The sequence below is a fragment of the Microcaecilia unicolor genome, chromosome 1 (genome assembly GCF_901765095.1).
Source record: "Microcaecilia unicolor chromosome 1, aMicUni1.1, whole genome shotgun sequence".
NCBI lineage: Eukaryota > Metazoa > Chordata > Amphibia > Gymnophiona > Siphonopidae > Microcaecilia > Microcaecilia unicolor.
Window position 1 is genome coordinate 30925808 of NC_044031.1, and position 23297 is coordinate 30949104.

Genomic DNA, 23297 nt, shown 5'->3' on the forward strand with positions numbered 1-23297 from the left:
TGTAGGTTACTGATTCCCATGGTAAATCAAAATGCAGTAAAAGCACCTTGGTAATGTCCCCTCTTTGAGAAGAGTTTTGCAGCTTAGCAATCTTTCTTTTTTGATGGATTTTAAAACTTTTCATTGGCTTTAACAGTAAGGACCTTTTTTTACCAAACTATGCTAATGATTTCTGCTCGGCATTGCCGCACTGGGAATCATTAGTGCAGTTTGATAAAAGAAGACCTAAGTTGTTTGTGTAGATTCTTAGCTAAGACATTTAAAAATCTTTAAAGCAATCATTTTAATCAAGTCAAGTCCTTTCAGTAAAACAAGTTACCAGCCTGTGCCCCAAAAGCTTCAATGGAACCGCCACGGTTCATGATTTTTCAAAACAGTGACCCGTGAGACCAAGAGGGAATTTCTATCTCAGGTTACAGGATGTTTTTCCAATGGAAGAGACATGCCACCTCACTGTGCCTTGCTGTATATTTAATTTAGGGGGCTTTTACAAAGGCGCACTAGCAGTTTTAGTGCATGCTAATTATTAGCTCACACTAAAAACCAGCGATGCCCACAGGAATAAATGGGTGTCTCTAGTGTTTAGAACGTGCTATTTTTAGCATGCACTAAAAATGCTTGAGTGCCTTGGTAAGAACCCCTATTTATTTATTTATTTATTACACGCAATCCTAAAAATTCTAGGCATATACATGATTTAAAAACAATACTGACAGTGCAATTTAAAAATTCAATGAGTTCAATAATAACAAAATACCAACATCAAACATAAGGTCAGGCAATTCTGAACATCATCAATGAGTCAATTCTCCTTAGTTCCAAAGGTAAGCTATTCCATAATTTTGGACCAGCCACTTGGAAGACAATAGCATGAAATCCTAGGAGACTAACCCCCCTGTTTACTAAGCTGCACTAGCGGCTGTCAGTGCGGTAATGCAGGAGGCCACTTAATTGTAGTTAATCCTCTTAACTTTTTCATTAACCTCTGTGGCTGATCTCCTGCTGCAGTGGGTCCATGAACAAGTCCATCAAGGCTTTTTTTTCTGCAGAACTGATGTTCTCTTCATCTGCTCTATTGATACCACCATTGTTATCCCTAGTACATAGCCCATGGGTGGTCACCTTTTATCCTGGGTGACATGTGGCCAGTGTGAAAGTACTCAGCAAGACTTGAGGAGAAAGTGTATTCTCTTTTCCTCAGAGATGCACAGTAATCCACCAGCTATTCTTGCTAAATTTATACTGCACGCCTTTTAATCCCATTTTTTTCTCTAGTGTGGTTCATTTCATGTTTTGTTTTTTTTAATTTCAAAGCCAAGTGAAGCTTTTATTACAATCAGTACATGTACATGATTTCTCTCAGGGGCAATTTATCTAAATGAGTTAATTTTATGCATATCATGACAGGAATGAACCTCACTCCTAAGCCAGGGTATGTGGAGTATGATCTCAATTTCTCAAATCTACTACTGCAGTGTGGATCGTTTGGTGTCTCTTTAAGTTTGAAAGCCGAGTGAAAGTTTTATTACACTCTGTACATGTAACTGGTTTCTCTCCCATGTGGATTTTTTGATGACTTTTTAGATTTGAAAGAAAAGTGAATCTTTTATTACACTGTGAACATGTAAATGGTTTCTCTCCAGTGTGGATAATTTGGTGCTTTTTAAGATTTGAAAGGTAAGAGAAGCTTTTATGACATTCAGTACAAATAAATGGTTTCTCTTCATTGTGAATCATTTGGTGGCTCTTGAGACTTGAACGCGATGTGAAACTTTTATTACACTCAGTGCATACAAAAGGATTCTCTCCATGGTGGATCATTTGGTGACTTTTTAGATATGAACGAGAAGCAAACTTTTTATTGCACTCAGTGCATACAAAAGGATTCTCTCCATGGTGGATCATTTGGTGGCTTTTTAGTTCTGAAAGCCGACGGAATCTTTTATTACATTCAGTACATGGAAATGGTTTCTCACCAGTGTGACCCATTTGGTGGTTTTTTAGCGCTGAAAGCTGTCTGAAGCTTCTATGGCATTCAGTACACACAAATGGTTTCTCTCCTGTGTGGATCATTTTGTGGTTCTTCAGCGTAGAAAGCTCAGTAAAGCATTTATTACACTCACTGCACTTAAATGGTTTCTCTCCAGTGTGGATTAGTTTGTGACATTTTAGTACTGAAAGCCGACTGAAGGATTTATTACACTCACTACATGTAAAAGGTTTCTCTCCTGTGTGGATCATTTTGTGCCTTTTTAGCATTGAATGCTGGGTAAATCTTAAATTACACTCAGTACACATAAATGGTTTCTCATTTTTGTGGATCAATTCATGTTTTTTTAGGGCTGAATGAAGACTGAAGCTTCTCTTACACTCAGTACACATAAATGGTTTTTCTCCTGTATGGATCCGTTGGTGGCTTTTTAATGATGAAAGATAAGTGAACCTTTGATTACACTCAGTGCATATAAATGGTTTTACTCCCAAGTGGATCAGTTGGTGGTTTTTTAGCACATCAAGCCGAGTGAATCTTTTCTTACACTCAGTACACTTAAACAGTTTCTCTCCCATATGGACCAATTGGTGGTTGGTTAGATGTGAAAGCTGAGTGAAACTTTTCATACACTCTGTACATGTAAATGCTTTCTCTCCCGTGTGGATCAGCAGGTGGCATTTCAGATGTGACCTCTTAAAAAAGCTTACAGTACACTCAGTACTGCTAAATTGTTTCCTTACATTGTCTTTTATGGAACTTCTAAATTCTGGCTTGGCTTTTTCTCTTTTATTCTTTCCCTTGTCAAGGTAAGAAGTCAAGTAACCACTATTATTATTATTTTGGAAGGGCCTCTCTGCTAAGTCTCTCTGCTGCTCATGGATGTTGGTGAGCTTTCTGTATCTTCTCTCACACTTCATAACTCCATTCAGTGAGTATGCTGCAGAATCTGTTTCTATTTCTGATTCTTGCTGATCATTCCTTCTGTTTTTCCTCTTAGGTCTATGGGAAATATTCTCACACACTTTTTCTGATTGTCGTTGGATTTGTTCTATTTTTAAAGGATCAGTCCCTTGATTCTTTTTTCTCTTTCTATCTTCTGTGATTGGTCGATCTAACAGATATAAAGAAAAGGTATTAATCATGTGTTAGAAGACAGGCTAGTTTCTAAAATATTACCTGTGTATAATAAGAGGAATGATAGAAAACACAACCTATGTGTGGCTTTTAGAAATGGTATGCTTCTGATCTGCAAACGATTTCATGAAACATTTGTCTCCACAAACCACAGAACTTGTGAGAGGATGAGCTGTCCCTTGGAAATGGTAGGGTGTACATAAAAGAGCCTTGAAGAATGGTCTAAATGAAATTGTTATAATCTGTGTTTATCAGGGAGTTTCTCTCACAGAGACGAAGTAATGATGCCAGATCCAGGCTCCTGCTGAAACATGGCCACTGTCAGGGAAAGTTTGCCTTCACCTAACTTACACAAAGAACAGCTTATGAATGGAGCATGGCGACAGAAAGGAGGCGTGGCCTAGTGGTTAGAGCACCGGTCTTGCAATCCAGAGGTGGCCGGTTCAAATCCTGCTGCTGCTCCTTGTGATCTTGGGCAAGTCACTTAACCCTCCATTGCCTCGGGTACAAACTTAGATTGTGAGCCCTCCTGGGTCAAAGAAATATCTAGTGTACCCCACGCTCGGAAGATCTTGCGGACTACTGCCATGTTCAGTGACCACTCGTGAGGTTACATGATCCTGCTCAACCTGTCGGCCAGACTGTTGTTTACGCCTGCCAGATACGTGGCCTGGAGAAACATGCCGTGACGGCGAGCCCAAAGCCACATCTGGACGGCTTCCTGACACAGGGGGTGAGATCCGGTGCCCACCTACTTGTTGATGTAATACATGGCAATCTGATTGTCTGACCGAATTTGAATGATTTGATTGGACAACCGATCTCTGAAAGCCTTTAGAGCGTTCCAGACCGCTCGCAACTCCAGAAGATTGATCTGAACACCTGTCTCCAGGAGGGACCAAAGTCCTTGAGTGTGAAGCCCAACTACATGGACTCCCCACCCAAGGAAAGATGCATCCGTTGTCAGCACTTTGTGTGGCTGAGGAATTTGAAAGGGACGTCCCAAGGTCAAATTGGATCGAATTGTCCACCATAGCAGGGAGTTGTGAAAAGCGGTGGACAACTGGATTACAGCCTCTTCTAGATCCCCTGCAGCTTGATATCACTGGGAAGCTAGGGTCCATTGAGCTGATCTCATGTGAAGATGGGCCATGGGAGTCACATGAACTGTGGAGGCCATATGGCCCAGAAGCCTCAACATCTGCCAAGCTGTGATCTGCTGAGACGCTCTAGCCAAGGAAACCAGCGACAGAAGATTGTCTGCCCTCGCTCTGGGGAGGTAGGCATGAGCCATCTACGAGTCCAGCAGGGCTCCTATGAACTCTAGTCTCTGAACCAGAAAAAGGTGGGACTTTGGGTAATTTATGACAAACCCCAGTAGCTCCAGGAGTTGAATAGTCAACTGCATGGACTGTAGAGCTCTTGCCTCCGAGGTGTTCTTCACCAGCCAATCGTCGAGATAAGGGAACACATGCACTCCCAGCCTGTGTAGTGACGCTGAAACAACCGCCAGGCATTTGGTGAACACCCGGGGCGCAGAGGCGAGCCCAAAGGGCAGTACACAATACTGAAAGTGCTGTGTTCCCAGACGGAATTGAAGATACTGCCTGTGAGCTGGCAGCATCGGGATGTGTGTATAAGCATCCTTTAAGTCCTGGGAGCATAGCCAGTCGCTTTTCTGAATCATGGGAAGAAGGGTGCCCAGGGAAAGCATCCTGAACTTTTCTCGAATCAGATATTTGTTCAGGGCCCTTAGGTCTAGGATGGGACGCATCCCCCTTGTTTTCTTTTGCACAAGGAAGTACCTGGAATAGAATCCCAGCCCTTCTTGCCCCGGTGGCACGGGCTCGACCGCATTGGTGCTGAGAAGAGCAGAGAGTTCCTCTGCAAGTACCTGCCTGTGCTGGAAGCTGAAGGACTGAGCTCCCGGTGGGCAATTTGGAGATCAAATTGAGGGAGTATCCCCGCTTGACTATTTGAAGAACCCACCGATTGGAGGTTATAAGAGGCCACCTTTGGTGAAAAAATGCTAACCTCCCCCTAACCGGTAGATAGTCCGGACCGGACACTTTGGTTGCGGCTATGCTTGCCTGGAGTCAGTCAAAAGCCCATCCCTTGCTTTTGCTGGGGAGCCACAGGGGCCTGCCTTGGTTCACACTGTTGATGAGAACGAGCTCGCTGGGGTTGAGCCTGAGCATGCTGGCGGGAAGGTGGACTGTACCTACGCTTATGATAAGTATAGGGAGCATTCCTCCTTCCCCCATAAAAACGTCTACCTGATTAGGTAGATGCTGAAGGCGCCCGGTGGGAGAGTTTGTCGAGTGCAGTTTCCCACTGGTGGAGCTGCTCTACCACCTGCTCGACCTTCTCGCCGAAAATATTATCCCCCCGGCAAGGAACATCCATAAGCCGCTGCTGAACTCGATTTTCTAGGTCACAGGCATGCAGCCATGAGAGTCTGCGCATCACTATACCTTGCGCAGCGGCCCTGGATGCCACATCAAAAGAGTCGTAAGTACCCTTGGCAGTGGCGTAGCAAGGGGGGGGCGGAGGGGGCGGTCCGCCCCGAGTGTCAGCACAAGGGGGGGTGCTCCGCCGCTCCCGCTGCTTCCGGGCACCCCCCTGCACCCAAAATCCGCCCTCCTCCATGGGCGCCTTGTAGAACCCTCCTCCTCCTTCCTTCCCGCCCTCGGCAGCCCTCCTCCTCCTCTCTGCCCCCCCTCCGTATCATAACCTTTTACTTCTTGTAGTGGCAGCGACGTCAGTTACTTACGAAGAAGGCTGCAGGCTCCCCTCCGGCTTCAGCTTCTCCCTCGCTCTTCACACAGTGAGTGTCCCGGCTTCGCGGAAACAGGAAATGCGTCATCGCGAAGGCGGGACACTCACTGTGTGAAGAGCGAAGGGAGAAGCTGAAGCCAGAGGGGAACCTGCAGTGCCTTCTTTGTAATGGAACTGACGCCGCTGCCACCATGGGAAGTAAAAGGTTGTGATACGGGGGGGGGGGGCAGAGAGGAGGAGGAGGAGGGCTGCCATGGGCGGAAAGGAAGGAACGGAGAGGGCAGGGGAGAGAGGAGAATGCTGGACATGGATGGGAGGGGAGAGCAGGGGGAGAGAACAGATTGCTGGACATGGGGGAGAGAAGGGGAGGGCATGGGGGAGAGAAGAGGTTGCTGGAGGGGAGGGCATGGGGGAGAGAAGAGATCGCTGGAGGGGAGGGCAGGGGAGGAGAATTGCTGGATGTGGGTGGATGGATGGAGGAGAGGGCAGGAAGGAACGGAGAGGAGGGCTGTGGGGGAGCTGAGGGAGGGCAGGGAGAATCGCTGGACATGGATGGGAGGGGAGGGCATGGGGAGAGAAGAGATCACTGGAGAGGAGGGGAGAGGAGTGGAGAGAGGAGAATTGCTGGTGGATGGATGGAGGGGGCAGGGGAGAGAGGAAATTTGCTAGATATGGATGGATGGAGGAGGGGTAGAGGAGAGGAGAATTGCCGGACATGGATGAATGAATGGGGGCAGGGAGAGAGGAAATTTGAAGGATATGGGTGGATGGAGGAGATGGCAGGAGAGAATGGAGAGTTCCTGGACATAGATGGAGAATTGCTGGATATGGATGGATGAATGGGGGCAGGGGAGAGAGGAAATTTGAAGGATATGGGTGGATGGAGGAGACGGCAAGGGAGAATGGAGAGTTGTTGGACATGGATGGATGGAGGGGAGGAAAGTCAGGAAGGAAATGCACATGGATGGAAAAGAAAAGAGAGGAGAAATGTTGGACAAGGATGGAGGGAAGGAAAGACAAAGGAAGGAGATGCACATGGAGAGAGGGCAGATCCTAGATGGAAGGGGCAGGGAGAGAGGGCAGACACTGGATGGCAGGGAGAGAGAGAGAAGGCAGATGCTGGATGGAAGGAAGACAGTGAAAAGAAGATGAGGAAAGCAGAAACCAGAGACAACAAACTGCAAGTAAAATATATATTTTTATTTTTTGCTTTAGGATAAGTAGTATTCTAGCTGTGTTAATAAATAGAACATGGAAATAAGGTAATCCTTATTGGACTAATTTTAATATATTTTGACTAACTTTCGGAGAACAAAACCCCCTTCCTCAGGCCAGGATAGGATATTGTAAAATCACTATACTGTACTGATCTGATCTGAGGAAGGAGGTTTGGTCTCTGAAAGCTAAATGTATTAGTCCAATAAAATGGTGGTATTTTATTTTCTGTTTCTGTGGTGTTGCATTGTATGCTCAGTCTGGCCTCTTGGGGGTTCAGTTTAATTTTTGTCTAAATAGAAAGTTTGATTACTTATTCTATAGTGGTTTAGGGTTTATCTGTGTTTGTGAAAAAGATACGGCTTTCAGTTGGCATTGACTATGCAGGATCGACGATCTGTACTATTCTGTCTGGTTACGTTTTACAATAGGCGAATTGATGTTCTAGTGCTCACTGTAGTGTTTAAGATGCTTTCCTTTTCCTTATGTGACTCGTAGAAATTACTGCTTATGGTATGGTAAAATTGTTCTAGAGATCCTGAATGTTTTGTATTCTCAGTATGCCTAGTACTGGATTTTGGAGGGGGGTGTTAAAAAATGACCGGCCCCGGGTGTCAACTACCCTAGCTACGCCACTGACCCCTGGACAGGAATTTACGACACGCCTTCAGCTGCCTGACCACCTCCTGAAAAGGCTTGGCCTGCTCTGAAGGGAGCTGATCAACCAAGTTCTCCAGCTGCTTCACATTATTCCGCAAGTGGATGCTCGTGTAGAGCTGGTAGGACTGAATTTTGGACACGAGCATACAGGACTGGTAGGCCTTCCTCCCAAAAGAGTCCAAAGTCCGAGCTTCTCGCCCTGGAGGCACCGAGGCAAAATCTCTTGTACTTTTGGCTCTCTTGAGAGCGGAATCCACAACCGCAGAGTCGTGAGGCAATTGGGACTTCATCAACTCCGGGTCCACGTGAATCCGATACTGGGACTCAACCTTCTTAGGAATGGAAACTTACTTAGAGATAAACTAAGAAATAAAGGAAAAACTTTTTTTTTTTTTTAACAGAACAGCTCAAACGCGAGCTGCACATGAACGAACACAAAGAAAATCGGCGAAAAAGCCGGCAAAGTGAAGGCTCTTTTTCTCCTGAGGCAAAAGAACCACCGTAAAACAGCCGCTCTTGACCGTGGAAAAAAGAAGACTGAAGCAGGGCTCTCGCGTGACAGGCGGGAAGATGGCCGCACATCTGTGCATGCGAAGGCTCTAGCAAGCGTTGTTGCTAGGAAGATTTTCTGGACCTGGGGCTGCTGTGGATGTCACCCACATGTGAGAACAAGCAGCCTACTTGTCCTCGGAGAAAGACCTTTTACAAATTATAAAAAAAAAAAGGTTTGGACAGCTTCCTAAAGGAGAAGTCCATAGACCATTATTAAATTGACTTGGGGAAAATCCACTGCTATTTCTGGAAGAAGCAGCATAAAATGTATTGAACTTTTTTGGGATCTTGCCAGGTACTTGTGACCTGGATTGGCCACTGTTGGAAACAGGATGCTGGGCTTGATGGACCTTTGGTCTGTCCCAGTATGGCAATACTTATGTACTTATGTAATGCAAAGTCATAAAGATGATGCTTCTGCCAAAATGGTTTTATCTTTCCCAGAACCAGAGAGGGAATTTACACAGAAGCAGAACTCCGGGGGTGGGGGTGGGGGGGGTGGGAGGAGATAATCTAGTGGAAAGTATGCAACCAGTTATACTGATTACAAGCAGGAGGGGTGGAGAAGGGTGGAAACTTTTATATACTTTAAGTGTAAGAGAACTTATACTCCTGAAATGTTTCTAAGGTTACAGAGAGATTTAATAAGCACGATATTCAATATAAATGGGAAGGTGAGAGTGTTTGATGCAGCGATAGTTGGGGGTGGGGAGAGAAAATAAAATGCTGCCGTGTTCATTAACATATTTAGAAACATAGAAACATGACAGCAGATAAAGGCCATATGACCCATCTAGTCTGCCCATCCTCTGTAACCCCTAATTCTTCCTGTTCCTAAGCGATCCCACATGCTTATCCCATGTCTTTTTAAATTCTGGAACAGTCCTTGACTCCACCACCTCCACTGGGAGGCCATTCCACGCCTCCACCACCCTTTCTGTGAAATAATACTTCCTTAGGTTACTCCTAAGCCTATTCCCTCTTAACTTTGTCATATGTCCCTCATTCCAGAGCTCTCCTTCATTTGAAAAAGGCTCTCTTCCTGTACTTAAATGACCGTGAGATATTTAAATGTTTCTATCATGTCTCCTCTCTCCTTCCTCTCTTCCAGCATATACATGTTGAGGTTCATAAGCCTGTCCCTATAATTTTTGCATTCAAGACCGCTTACTAATTTCGTAGCCGCCCTCTGGACCAACTCCATCCTGTTTATATCTTTCCGTAGGTGCGGTCTCCAGAACTGCACACAGTACTCTAAATGAGGCCTCACTGGAGACTTATACAACGGCACTATCACCTCCTTTTTCCTGCTGGTCGTGCCTCTCTTTATGCACCCAAGCATCCTTCTGGCTTTGACCGTCACTTTTTCTACCTGTTTGAAAGCTTTAAGGTCGTCAGACACAATCATCCCCAAGTCCCGCTCTTCCTTCGCACACTGAAGCACTGCACTACACCCCCCTATACTGTACCGTTCCCTCAGATTCTTGTGACTCAAGTGCATGACCCTGCATTTTTTGGGATTAAATCTTACTTGTCAAATATCGGTCCATTCCTCTAGCTTCGCTAGGTCCTTCCTCATGTCATTAACACCCTCCAGGGTGTCCACCCTGTTGCAGAGTTTAGTATCATCCGCAAAGAGACAAACCTTACCAGACAGCCCTTCTGCAATATCGCTCACAAAGACGTTAAAAAGAGCCGACCCTAGGATCGATCCCTGCGGTACTCCACTGACGACCTCCTTTTCTTCAGAGTAAGCGCCATTTACCACCACCCTCTGTCTCCTATCATTCAACCAATTTTTTACCCAATCAGTTACTCTAGGTCCCGCACCGAGGGCACTCAATTTATTTATCAAAGGCTTTGCTGAAATCCAAGTATACCACATCAAGCGCCCCTCCCACATCCAACTGTTTGGTCACCCAGTCGAAGAAGACAGTCAGATTCATCTGACACGACCTGCCACTAGTGAAGCCATGCTGCCTCGGGTCCTGCATTCCATGTAGTTCAAGAAATGTCACAATCCTCCTCTTTAGAAGAGTTTCCATTAGCTTACTCACCACCAAGGTCAAACTGGCAGGTCTGTAATTCCCAACCTCTTCCTTACTTCCACTCTTGTGCAAAGGAACCACATCCGCCCTTCTCCAGTCCACCGGGACCACTCCAGTTTCTAAGGAAGCATTGAAGAGGTCCGTCAGCGGAGCTGACAGAACTTCTCCGAGTTCCTTAAGCACCCTCGGGTGTATCCCATCAGGCCCCATCGCTCTGTCTACTTTTAGTTTGGCAAGCTCCTCACGAACACAGTCCTCCGTAAATGGGTCTTGGTCTACCATACATCCATCCCCTTTAGCCTTTATTTTCTGCAGCCCTACCCCTGGTCTATTAGATAGTTAAACTATTGGTGACTCATTATGTAGCATGTTATGAGTTTAATTGTCAGAGTTATTGATTTTGCTGGATCAGATACAAATGTGTATATATAAAAAAAATACAGCTGCAAAGACTTATTGGGACAGAATCAGATAAACTGGTCTGGCTTTCATCTCCCCTCCTTTCCCCCTGGAAACTACTGATAGCAAAAACTAGCTAGGTGGAGACCTAAGCCCATCAACACATCTCCAAAAAATAAAACTCTGAAGATGGACAGCAACCAGATACTACAATTAACAAAATACAGTGAAACTCCACCTATTCTCAGACAAAGACTCTGACTGAAAAACCCATCTAAGTCCACTTACTCTCAGACAATGGACCCGCAGGTGGTCAGACAGATGACTAAAAATAGATGAAACCAGTTACTAAAAATAGATGAGACCAGTTACTACAAAAAGGGCTTGAATTATCTTGCTGCTGGCTTCTTCCCTCTGGACACTTGGCTCATCGATTCCTGACCGGTCTCTCTCTCTTTGGATCTACCTCCTGCCTCTCTGCTGGACATTACACACACCCTGACAAGACTTTCTCCAGGCTCCGGCAACAACTTTGCAACAAAAGACTTCTTTAGCAGAGAGGATCTCCTTCATCAATTCCACCAGCTACCAGCAGCCTCCATCAAAGTGAGTTACCATTATCCAGCATAATTTATAATTCAGACTTGATATCTTGACTGCACATTTCCCATGTGAAAGATTCTTAAAAACTACCTCTCTCTCTTGTAACATTATTACATTACCAGTATTGTAAACAAACATTTTTAAGTTAAATATATGGTCTTTATGTTCTGTGCGCATGTCTTTAAACCTTGCAGTGCAGGTTAATGTAATTCAACTAATATAGTATTTAATTCCCCCTTTTTCTTACATATTCTTATCTTATTACCTTATATGTAATTGGTGGAGAATAAAATATATATTATTTACAATTAATGTTCACTCTGTGTGACTTAAAAGATATTTTCACATAAAATGGATCTTTGCTTTCATCTAAAGACCCAAACCAGGTTGGGAAATTAAGGTTACAACTCCACAATGAATATTCATGAGAGAAATTTGCATGTACTGCTCCCATTGCATGCAAAACCTGACTGGCTGGGATGCCTCCAGGACCAGGTTTGGGAACCACTGCCATAGTCCCTTTTATTACCGCACTCACCTGAGAAGATGCTTTTCCCAGTTTCTCGTTCCTCTGATCCTCGCTCATCCCTGATGTACAGCTCTTCCCCTTGTTCAACGTGGGATATAATGTCAGGGATGATGGTAGGAGAGCCTGTTCCTGGGATAAGAAAACTGCATTAGGTTTCCCAAAATTATTTAGTGTTTGATTACCTCAAGTTCAAGATTTACACAAATTTCCAGCATAAAGAATTTCACCAGCTTTAATAAACAAATATTTAAACCCTCAGAGGAACTGTTTTGGACCCTGTAAATCTCAGTAAAGTCACTTAAACCCTCTTCACTCATCTTTATAGTCTACTTCCCACTCTCCTACTTCCCCACCAGGTACAACAAAAAGACTGGAACCTCTGAAAGAATCGAGACTTCTGAGCAGTAGCTACCCTGCCTGATCTGAACCGATGAAAATCTCTGCCACAACCCTGACTGGAAAGAAAACCGCGACCAGCGGACCTTGGACGATCCTCTTTTTTTTTAAGCTAGGAAAGATTAGGAAGAAGAAATAGTAGGAGACTGAAGGGCTCACCACCTTCTAACTGCTGGAGACTGAGAATACTGGATCTAACTCTAGCTAGCCAGGGCTCTTATTGGCTCTCACGAGAGTCAGAGTTCTCAGTCTCCATCTGCTGGAAGGCGTGCACAACCTATCAGTCACTGCTGTTGGTGGAGGTGCACTTATGAAGGCCTTATGTAGTCCCAGTGCTGGTAATATCCTATATAATAATTCTCACCTCTAACATTCTATGCGTCTGCCTGCCTGTGTCCGTAACTTTCTTCACAGATGGGCTCCGAAGCCCTAGCTGATGTCAATAGGCCCATTATGACACGTCCTTTATAATAATTCTCACCTCCAACGTTCTATGCGTCTGCCTGCCTGTGTCCGTAACTTTCTTCACAGGTGGGCTATGAAGCCCGGAGGGTTGGCAGCGGAAGGGGGGCTCGAGAGGGTCGCAGCAGAGGGGTCCAGGGGTCAGGAACTCCGAGAAGGGGTCAGGAAATCGGAGGAAGGGGGGTCTGCAAATTGTAGGAAGGGGCAGGGAGGTGGGGTCTGGAACTCGGAGAGAGGGAGTGGGGGTCTGCAAATCGGAGGGAGGCAGGGAGGTGGGGTCTGGAACTCGGAGCGCGGGAGGGGTCTGGAACTTGGAGGGGGTCTGGAATTCGGAGGGGGGGAGGGAGGGGGGTCTGGAACTGGGGGGGAGGGAGGGAGGGAGGGGGGTTTGGAACTTGGAGGAGGGGACGAGAGGGGAGGAGGGGGGAATGCACCACCTGTACAAAAACTTTAAAAAAAAAAACGGGGGGACGACCCTGGAAGTCGGAGGTAGGGAGGGGGGTCGACGACCCTTGAACACGGAGGAAGGGGGACACTGGAACTGGGTGAGAGGGAGGGGCCCCAGGCACACACACTCTCTCTCACAGACACACTCGCACCCAGTCTCACTCTCTCTGTCACACACACACATTCGCAGATTCACTCTCTCTCTCTCTCTCACACACAGTCACTCTCACACACACTCTCTCAAACATACACACTCCGAAGAAAACCTTGCTAGCGCCCGTTTCATTTGTGTCAGAAACGGGCCTTTTTTTACTAGTTTAATATAAAGAACTAATATTAGTTCTTTATATTAAATATTTCCAGCACTGGGACTGCATAAGGCCTTCATAAGTGCACCTCCACCAACACTGCATTGACTTGTGGTTCCATACTGAGAGAAGCACCAAGTATATACCCCTAATATTATGGAAAACTTATGGATGTTCCATCTTTAATAAGTACCAACACTGGAATAGATACTTGATTAGAACCAAACCGCATTAGCTTAGTTTTATCAGAGGTGGTAAACTGACCACTTTCTAATCTCATCAATCGCATTAGTAATAGCAGCAAAAGAAGCTGCCAAGTTACTACTAACAGGAATTAAAAGAAAAATGCATCAGCATAAGAATACATTGTTTCTCCCAATTCTAGAGTAACCAAACCTCATGAACTCATATAAATATTATAAAAAAGAGAATAGGTAACCCTGAGGGACACCATATGGGTTTCCAAAAAGAAGAGGAAAATCCATTTTGAGAACTTGATATCGCCTATTTCTTAAGAATCCTTTAAAACAAATTAATAATTTAGACGTAGCCTTTTTTACTTCAAGATAAAAGGCAGCACATTGTTGAAACGCCAAAGTATAAACAGCTCTTTGTTTACACCAGAGTCTCCGAGCTTGCTGCTTAATGATAAGGAATCCTACACGATATCAAGGGTATGCACGTGGAGCTGGGGTCTTTTAAGAAGAACCCTTGATACAGAGCATCCTACAAAATTGTATTCCAGATTTTGGCTTGTTTGTCAGGGGAACGAAGTCCTGGGGGAAAATGTGAGCATCGTTCAGCGACAGAGTCAATACTAATCTTATGAGGTGATGTGTCAAACAGCAAATAAAAAATGACTGCCTACTGAAGCTGCCCGAAGTAACACAGTAGATGATGGCAGATAAAGGGAAATGGGACTCGATATACTGCCTTTCTGTGGTATTTTGCAACGACATTCAAAGCGGTTTACATATATTCAGGTACTTATTTTGTACCAGGGGCAATGGAGGGTTAAGTGACTTTCCCAGAGTCACAAGGAGCTGCAGTGGGAATCTAACCCAGTTCCCCAGAATCAGAGTCCACTGCACTAACCACTAGGCTACTCCTCCACTAGCAACAGTCCATGTAGAAGCCTGCCCTTGCAGATCAGCAACGCGGCCATGCAGGCTTCTGTTTCTGTGAGTCTGACCGTCCTGCACATACGTGCAGGACGTCAGACTCACAGAAACAGAAGGCTGCGCGGCTGCGTTGCTGATCTGCAAGGGCAGGCTTCTACATGGAATGTTGCTCGTGGAATAGCAACATTCTATGTAGAATCTCAATAGTAGCAACATTCCATCTAGAATCTCCAATAGTAGCAACATTCCATGTAGAATCTACAAATAGTTTCAACATTCCATGTAGAACCTCAAATAGGGAACGGGAACTGGGACTTGATATACCGCACTTTCTGTGGTATTTTGCAACTACATTCAAAGTGGTTTACATATATACAGGTACTTACTTTGTACCAGGGGCAATGGAGGGTTAGGTGACTTGCCCAGAGTCACAAGGAGCTGCAGTGGGAATTGAACCCAGTTCCCAAGAATCAAAGTCCGTTGCACTAACCACTAGGCTACTCCTCCCTATATAGTCCATCCACTCTGCCAAACAAGATAAACACATAGCTAACTCCTTAAGAATTTATAGGCCAACTCATGTGCTGAGATCATCAGATAAATTATTGCTTGGCATTCCATCTTTCCATCAGATTAGATTAAATAAATATCTTCCATTGTCCTGACGTAAGACTACATCTATAGTAGATAATGACAAGCTTGTCCCTGTCCCATCCTCTCCCCACGGGCTCTGTCCTCATCTGCACAAACTTCAAATATTTATGAGCTTATATTTAAATCTGTTTATTACAGTATAAAAGCGAACAATATTATGTACAACTGTTTATAAATCACAAACAGAAAACAATAACAACTGAAATAAACCCCAACACACCCTGCCCTCTACCCTTCCAACCCCAATATCTGACTTCTACTACCTCAAGAAACTCTAATCCACTCTGTTAAAATGTTCAGGGGGACAAAATACAACCTACTCTGTATGCCATAGCAGAGAAGAAATATGCCCTATGAAGTACTGTTATGATTTTTTAATCTGTGGATGAATAAGTCATCAACAATTTCATGATTCAGTCTAGCTCTCCTGTCTTCCAGTCCTTCCTGCAATAGAAAATGTCCTCTCAGCGATTTTGTTTGTTTTTCCAAAAAAATCAAAACATCGTCTGCATCACTCAAACTTAAATAACTGTCTAACTCATTAACAACAGCCTTCAAAAGAGATATAAAAATAGTAACATAACATAACATAGTAGGTGATAGCAGAAAAAGACCTGTACGGTCCATCCAGTCTGCCCAACAACGTAAACTCATATGTGCTACTTTATATGTATACCTGACCTTGATTTGTATCTGCCATTTTAGGGCACAGACCGTAGAAGTCTGCCCCAGTACTAGCCCCGCCTCCCAACCACCGGTGCTGCCACCCAATCTCTGCTAAACTTCTGAGGATCCATCCCTTCTGAACAGGATTCCTTTATGTTTATCCCACGCATTTCTGAATTCCATTACCGTTTTCATCTCCACCACCTCCCGCGGGAGGGCATTCCAAGTAACCACCACTCTCTCCATGAAAAAATACTTCCTGACATTTTTCTTGAGTCTGCCCCACCTTCAATCTCATTTCATGTCCTCTAGTTCTACCACCTTCCCAGTTTGTAGAACTGTCCCATTACATCCTCCAGGTTTACAGAGAATTCATTAAGTTTCTCCGACTCGTCAGCTTCGAATACCATTATCGGCACTGGTATCACTCCTAAATCTTCCTCGGTGAAGACCGAAACAAATAATTCATTTAATCTCTTCGCTATGGCTTTGTCTTCCCTGTTCGCCCTTTTTACTCCTCGGTCATCTAGCAGTCCAACCAATTCTTTTGCCGGCTTCCTGCTTTTAATATACCTAAAAAAATGTTTACTATGTGTTTTTGCCTCCAACGCAATTTTTTTTCGAAGTCCTTCTTTGCCTTCCTTATCAGCGCTTTGCATTTGACTTGACATTCCTTATGCCATTTATTATTTTCAATCGGTTCCTTCTTCCATTTTCTGAAGGATTTTCTTTTAGCTCTAATAGCTTCCGTCACCTCACTTTTTAACCATGCCGGCTGTCATTTGGTCTTCCATCCTCTTTTTTTAATACGAGGAATATATTTGGCCTGGGCTTCTAGGATGCTGTTTTTGAACAGCATCCACGCCTGATGTAAATTTTTGACCCTCGCAGTCACTCCTCTAAGTTTTACATAGTAACATAGTAGATGACAGCAGAAAAAGACCTGCACGGTCCATCCAGTCTGCCCAAGAAGATAAATTCATATGTGCTACTTTTTTATTTGTACTGTCCTCTTCAGTGCACAGACCGTATAAGTCTGACCAGCCCTATCCCCGCCTCCCAACCACCAACCCCGCCTCCCAACCACCAGCTCTGGCACAGACCGTATAAGTCTGCCCAGCACCGGCTCTGGCACAGACCTTATAAGTCTGACCAGCACTATCCCCGCCTCCCAACCACCAGCCCCGGCACAGACCGTATATGTCTGCCCACACTAGCCCCGCCTCCCAACCACCAGCTCTGCCACCCATTCTAGGCTAAGCTCCTGAGGATCCCTTTCTTCTGCACAGGATTCCTTTATGTTTATCCCACGCATGTTTGAATTCCGTTACCGTTTTCATCTCCACCACCTCCCGTGGGAGGGCATTCCAAGCATCCACTACTCTCTCCGTGAAAAAATACTTCCTGACATTTTTCTTGAGTCTGCCCCCCTTCAATCTCATTTCATGCCCTCTCGTTCTACCGCCTTCCCCATCTCTGGAAAAGGTTTGTTTGCGGATTAATACCTTTCAAATATTTGAACGTCTGTATCATATCACCCCTGTTCCTCCTTTCCTCCAGGGTATACATGTTCAGGTCCGCAAGTCTCTCCTCATACGTCTTGTAACGCAAATCCCATACCATCCTCGTAGCTTTTCTTTGCACCGCTTCAATTCTTTTTACATCCTTAGCAAGATACGGCCTCCAAACTGAACACAATACTCCAGGTGGGGCCTCACCAACGACTTGTGCAGGGGCATCAACACCTCTTTTCTTCTGCTGGTCACACCTCTCTCTATACAGCCTAGTAACCTTCTAGCTACGGCCACCGCCTTGTCACACTGTTTCATCGCCTTCAGATCCTCAGTTACTATCACCCCAAGATCCCTCTCCCCCATCTATACCTAGCAGACTCTCACCGCCTAACACATACGCCTCTCTTGGATTTCTACTCCCTAAGTGCATCACTTTGCATTTCTTCGCATTGAATTTTAATTGCCAAACCTTAGACCATTCTTCTAGCTTTTTCAGATCCTTTTTCATGTTTTCCACTCCCTCCGGGGTGTCCACTGTGTTACAAATCTTAGTATCATCCGCAAATAGGCAAACATTACCTTCTAACCCTTCGGCAATGTCACTCACAAATATATTGAACAGAATCGGCCCCAGCACCGATCCCTGAGGCACTCCACTACTCACCTTTCCCTCCTCCGAGCGAACTCCATTCACCACCACCCTCTGGCGCCTATCCGTCAACCAGTCCTAATCCAGTTCACCACTTTGGGTCCTATCTTCAGCCCATCCAGTTTATTTAAGAGCCTCCTGTGGGGAACCGTGTCAAAAGCCTTGCTGAAATCTAAGTAGATTACGTCTATAGCACGTCCACGGTTCAATTCTCCGGTCACCCAATCAAAGAATTCAATGAGATTCGTTTGGCACGATTTCCCTTTGGTAAAACCATGTTGTCTCGGATCTTGCAACTCATTTTCTTCCAGGAAATTCACTATCCTTTCCTTCAGCATCACTTCCATTACTTTTCCAATAATCGAAGTGAGGCTTACCGGCCTGTAGTTTCCAGCATCTTCCCTATCACCACTTTTGTGAAGAGGGACCACCTCCGCCGTTCTCCAATCCCTCGGAACCTCTCCCATTTCTAAGGATTTATTAAACAAATCTTTAAGAGGACCCGCCAGAACCTCTCTGAGCTCCCTCAATATCCTGGGGTGGATCCCGTCCGGTCCCATGGCTTTGTCCACCTTTAGTTTTTCTAGTTGTGATACACACTCTCTTCTGTGAACGGCGCTATATCCACTCCATTCTCAAATGAACTTTTGCCAGTCCATCGTGGTCCTTCTCACGGATTCTCTTCAGTAAAAACAGAACAAAAGTATCTATTAGCAAATTTGCCTTTTCTTCATCATTATCTACATAGCGGTTTGCAGTATCTTTTAGTCTCACAATTCCCTTTTTAGTCACTCTCCTTTCACTAATATACCTGAAGAAATTTTTGTCACCCCTCCTTACCTTTCTAGCCATTTGTTCTTCCGCTTGCGCTTTCGCCAGACGTACCTCTCTCTTGGCTTCTTTCAGTTTCCTCCGGTATTCCTCCCCGTGTTCCTCGTCTTGAGTTTTTTTGTATTTCTGGAATGCGAACTCTTTAGCCTTTATTTTCTCAGCCACTTTCTTGGAGAACCATAGCGGTTTCCTTTTTCTCTTGCTTTTATTACTTTCCTTACATAAAGGTTGTGGCCCTATTTATAGCTTCTTCAGCCTGGACCACTGTCCTTCCACTTCTCGTACGTCCTCCCAGCCCATCAGCTCCCTCCTTAGGTATTCCCCCATTTTACTAAAGTCAGCACGCTTGAATCCAGGACTTTGAGTTTTGAGTGGCAACCCTCCTCTTCAGCCGTCATATCAAACCAAACCGTTGATGGTCACTGCCGCCCAGGTGGGCACCCACTTGGACATTTGACACGCTATCCACATTTGTGAGCACCAGATCCAGCGTCGCTCCCTCCCTCGTGGGTTCCATGACCATTTGTCTGAGCAATTTGTCTGTTTTCTTTTCACCATTCTTCTCATTTTATCATAGTCTCCTTTTTTAAAGTAAATGCTAACGTATTTGATTTCCTATGTATACTTACTTCAAAGCTAATATCAAATCCGATCATATTATGATGACTGTTATCAAGCGGCCCCAGCACCATTACCTCCCGCACCAGATCATGCGCTCCACTAAGGACTGGGTCTAGAATTGTTCCTTCTCTCGTTGGCTCCTGTACCAGCTGCTCCATAAAGGAGCTGTCCTTGATTTCATCAAGGAAATTTACCTCCCTAGCATGTCCCGATGTTACATTTACCAGTCAATATCGGGGTATTGAAATCACCCATTATTATTGTGTTGCCCAGTTTGTTTGTGTCCCTAATTTCCTTTAACATTTCTGCATCCATCTGTTCATCCTGGCCAGGCGGACGGTAGTACACTCCTATCACTATCCTTTTCCCCTTTACACATGGAATTTCAATCCACAGTTATTCTAAGATCTATTTGATTCAAGGCTCTCGTTAATATGCAATGCTACCCCTCCACCAATTCGATCCACCCTATCACTACGAAATAATTTGTACCCCGGTATGACATTGTCCCACTGGTTATCCTCCTTCCACCAGGTCTCAGAGATGCCTAGTATATCTAATTTTTCATTTAGTGCAATATATTCTAACTCTTCCATCGTATTTCTTAGGCTCCTGGCATTCGCATATAGACATTTCAAACTATGTTTGTTGTTCCTATTTACATCATGCTCAGTACTGACAGTATTAATTTGCAATCTTTTCTCTGAGTCAGCAAGTCTCTCCTCATACGTCTTGTAACACAAAACCCATACCATTTTTTGTAGCTTTTCTTTGCACCGTTTCAATTCTTCTTACATCCTTAGCAAGATACAGCCTCCAAAACTGAACACAATACTCCAGGTGGGGCCTCACCAACGACTTTTAGAGGGGCATCAACACCTCCTTTCTTCTGCTGGTCACACCTCTCTCTATATACAGCCTAGTGACCTTCTGGCTACAGCCACCGCCTTGTCACACTGTTTTGTCACATTCAGATCCTCAGATACTATCACCCCAAAGTAGCTCTCTCTTCCCCCCGTATTTTACACAGAAACCTTCTTTAGGTGATTCTCATCTTCAAAGTCCTGTTTGGAGATATGTAAGCCAGAAAGGGTAGCGCTGCTCTTTACGACTAGCATTAACCACTGCTACCGGAGGAATAAGACAAGCTCTTTCAACTTATCCATCGTAATTTCTACACCCATGTAGTAATTTCTGTTGCATATACAGTCAAATTAAGTGGGGGTTTTATCATAAAGAGAGATGCTAGGCCCTCGCTCCTTTGCTAGCAAAATGTTTCTTCCACATGTTCTGTCATTTCCTCTGTAATATTCTGTATCAGAAGGGAATGGATATAATGTTTTGTTTGCAGATGAATAAAGTCATCTGTCTGCCTAAGAGTCTATGATCATAACAGCACTACATAGGGAAATACTTTCCCTTCATCATGCATTACACCTCTCCAAACCCTTCTTTTTCCATTCTCTACAGGTTTTACTAGCCATAACGTTAACACTACCCTAGAAAGAAAGTAATTCCATAGTGTATGTTTGTTCTTACATAGCCATTCCCAGACCATTCTAAGAGTTTTCCCTAATCAGCTCTGTCGTATGGGTGCTGATATATCCTGAGAATGCAACATAAAACTGGCGATGAACAGTTGAATTTTTGTCCTTTCATTAGTTGTACCTTTTAGCCCATCATTGATCTTTCAGAGGTAACATGCTAGATCTAAATCTGGCAGAGCCAACCCTCCTCTCTTACAGGTGTGTATTAAAAAGAATTCTGTTTTTCTGGCTGACAGACGTCCAAATCCCCTGAAGCAGAGGCCTTTTTGCACTCTGTTTTCTCTCTCTTATCGGTATCTCTGGTAGTGCTTTACTACTGCTAACAGTTTAGTCCCTTCTAGTGAACCACATTCTTTGGTGAGGAGGAGGTCATTCTGTCTCTGTGCATTTTCTCTCTAGATTTTAATCTATGTGCTATGGTTGTTGATTAAAGATGCTACTTTGTGTCTATTGCAATGATAGATTTGTGATCACTGAATCAGAATATATTTGTGTGTATGGATGCCCGTTATCTGCCCATTCCTACTGTATGGGTTCATTTCTTTCTCACTTCACTATATAGTATGCATTTGCTCTAGAAGCAATGAACCTAAAAAAGTGACACAGTATTTTGTCTCTCTCTCAGTGACTCGACTTTGCTATTTCTCTCCGACTATTGAAGGTCGCTTGCTAATAGAGCCACTAAGCCTGGAGATTTTTGAAGCTCATTTTTCTCACAGAGACAAAACAGTGCTGCCCGTCTCTCCCTTACATCCCTATGTTCTCCTTGTATGCCTTCTCTCTTTACCACCTTTTAGACTTCAGTTAAGTCACTTTCTGAAGCTAGCACTTTTTTTTATCAACTTTGCCTCAATCTCAGAGATAAAATAATGCTCGAGTGATCATGTATTGTTTCCTGCTGAGCTGCTGCTGACATCATCAGCCAAGGGATTTAGCACAAGTGAGGTCAGCCATGGATTCAGCACAAGTGAGGCAGGGATAGGCTTGTTTAAGTGTCTGTCAAAAAACACTTTCACTATGATAAAGGAAGTGACTTGTACTTTTTTCTTCTCCTCCTCCCAAAGAGGCTTTGTCATTTCTAGCCCCATAGATAGACGTATGGAAATAATACGCCTCTAAGCAGCAGCGAAAAACATCCCCGCTGTTCAAAAATACACAGTATAGAATGTCCACTCCCACTAGAGGTCCCCACGGCCACAGCAAGACGTTTCCTCCACATGCAACACATCTATATAGAGCTTTGCACATGGAGGAATGTCCATTGCTGTTCAAGGACGTCTATCAGGCAAGAATCAAGCTAATCCCCCCAAGGAAACCCAGCTCATGATACTCCTGTGAAAAGGCAGAGGAGGCATCTTTGCAAAAGTCACCACTACCTACCTCCTAGAAATGTCTCCATAAGAGCCTGGAGACACATCAGAGACACCCTGGCAATGTAAGTGTCCAGTATTGCACCCCCAGATCACAGCACCGTTCAAGTACAATCACTAGACATGGGCAGGGTACATGCACTGAGGTCCCTTTCCTGTTGCAGTACATGTAATAGCTCCCTCATCAATCCAATGTCTTACTGTAGTTCCTCATTCAAGAGTAAACATGGTTGTAAAACAAAATGCTGAAATCTGAATGAACACTACATCCAATGCCCAGAAAGTATGGGGACCACCCCTTCTACCACCTATGCAGAGCTATGAGGGACCGCACAGACCCGCACCCTTTCCCTGGTCTCACCTACATAGTGATGAGAACATTGGCAGCTCACTAAAGTACATGCAGATGCCCAAAGGAACACCAGCTGTACCCTGCTGCCCATTCCCACATCCCTGAAATACTGCACATGCTGCACAGAAAGGCCGCCATGCCACTCTCTGTCCCTATGTCCACTTCAGCTCACATATCATCTGTGCTTGATTCCCCCCCCCCCCCCCAAATCTGCCTGTTGCCATCTATCACAGCCTATGTGAGGAGCATTGCATAACTTGGTTTCAAAAACAATAATGTATGTGAAGGCAAGAAGGCCTATCACCTGAACCCTGGTCTACAAACTTGTGTTTTACAGGTGGTATGGCATCCACCGGGAGCTGGAGTCCCTGAGGCGTTGGTACCGGCATGTTCGGAGGGACAAACCAGCACTGATCCGGTGCTTGTGGCAGCATCTCCAGGACCCATG

General features: G+C 44.7%; 1 protein-coding gene across 1 annotated transcript in view; it reads right to left on the minus strand.

The window, feature by feature from the left end:
* Positions 1 to 1449: 1449 nt before the first annotated feature.
* Positions 1450 to 23297, minus strand: part of LOC115463429 (gastrula zinc finger protein XlCGF26.1-like) — a 31893-nt gene continuing 10045 nt past the window's right edge. Inside the window, exons 3-4 of the mRNA XM_030193950.1 lie at positions 11921 to 12040; positions 1450 to 3104 (exon numbers count right to left, since the gene is read on the minus strand). Coding sequence (XP_030049810.1) covers positions 1450 to 3104; positions 11921 to 12040 — 1775 coding nt within the window. The remainder of the gene's footprint in view (positions 3105 to 11920; positions 12041 to 23297) is intronic.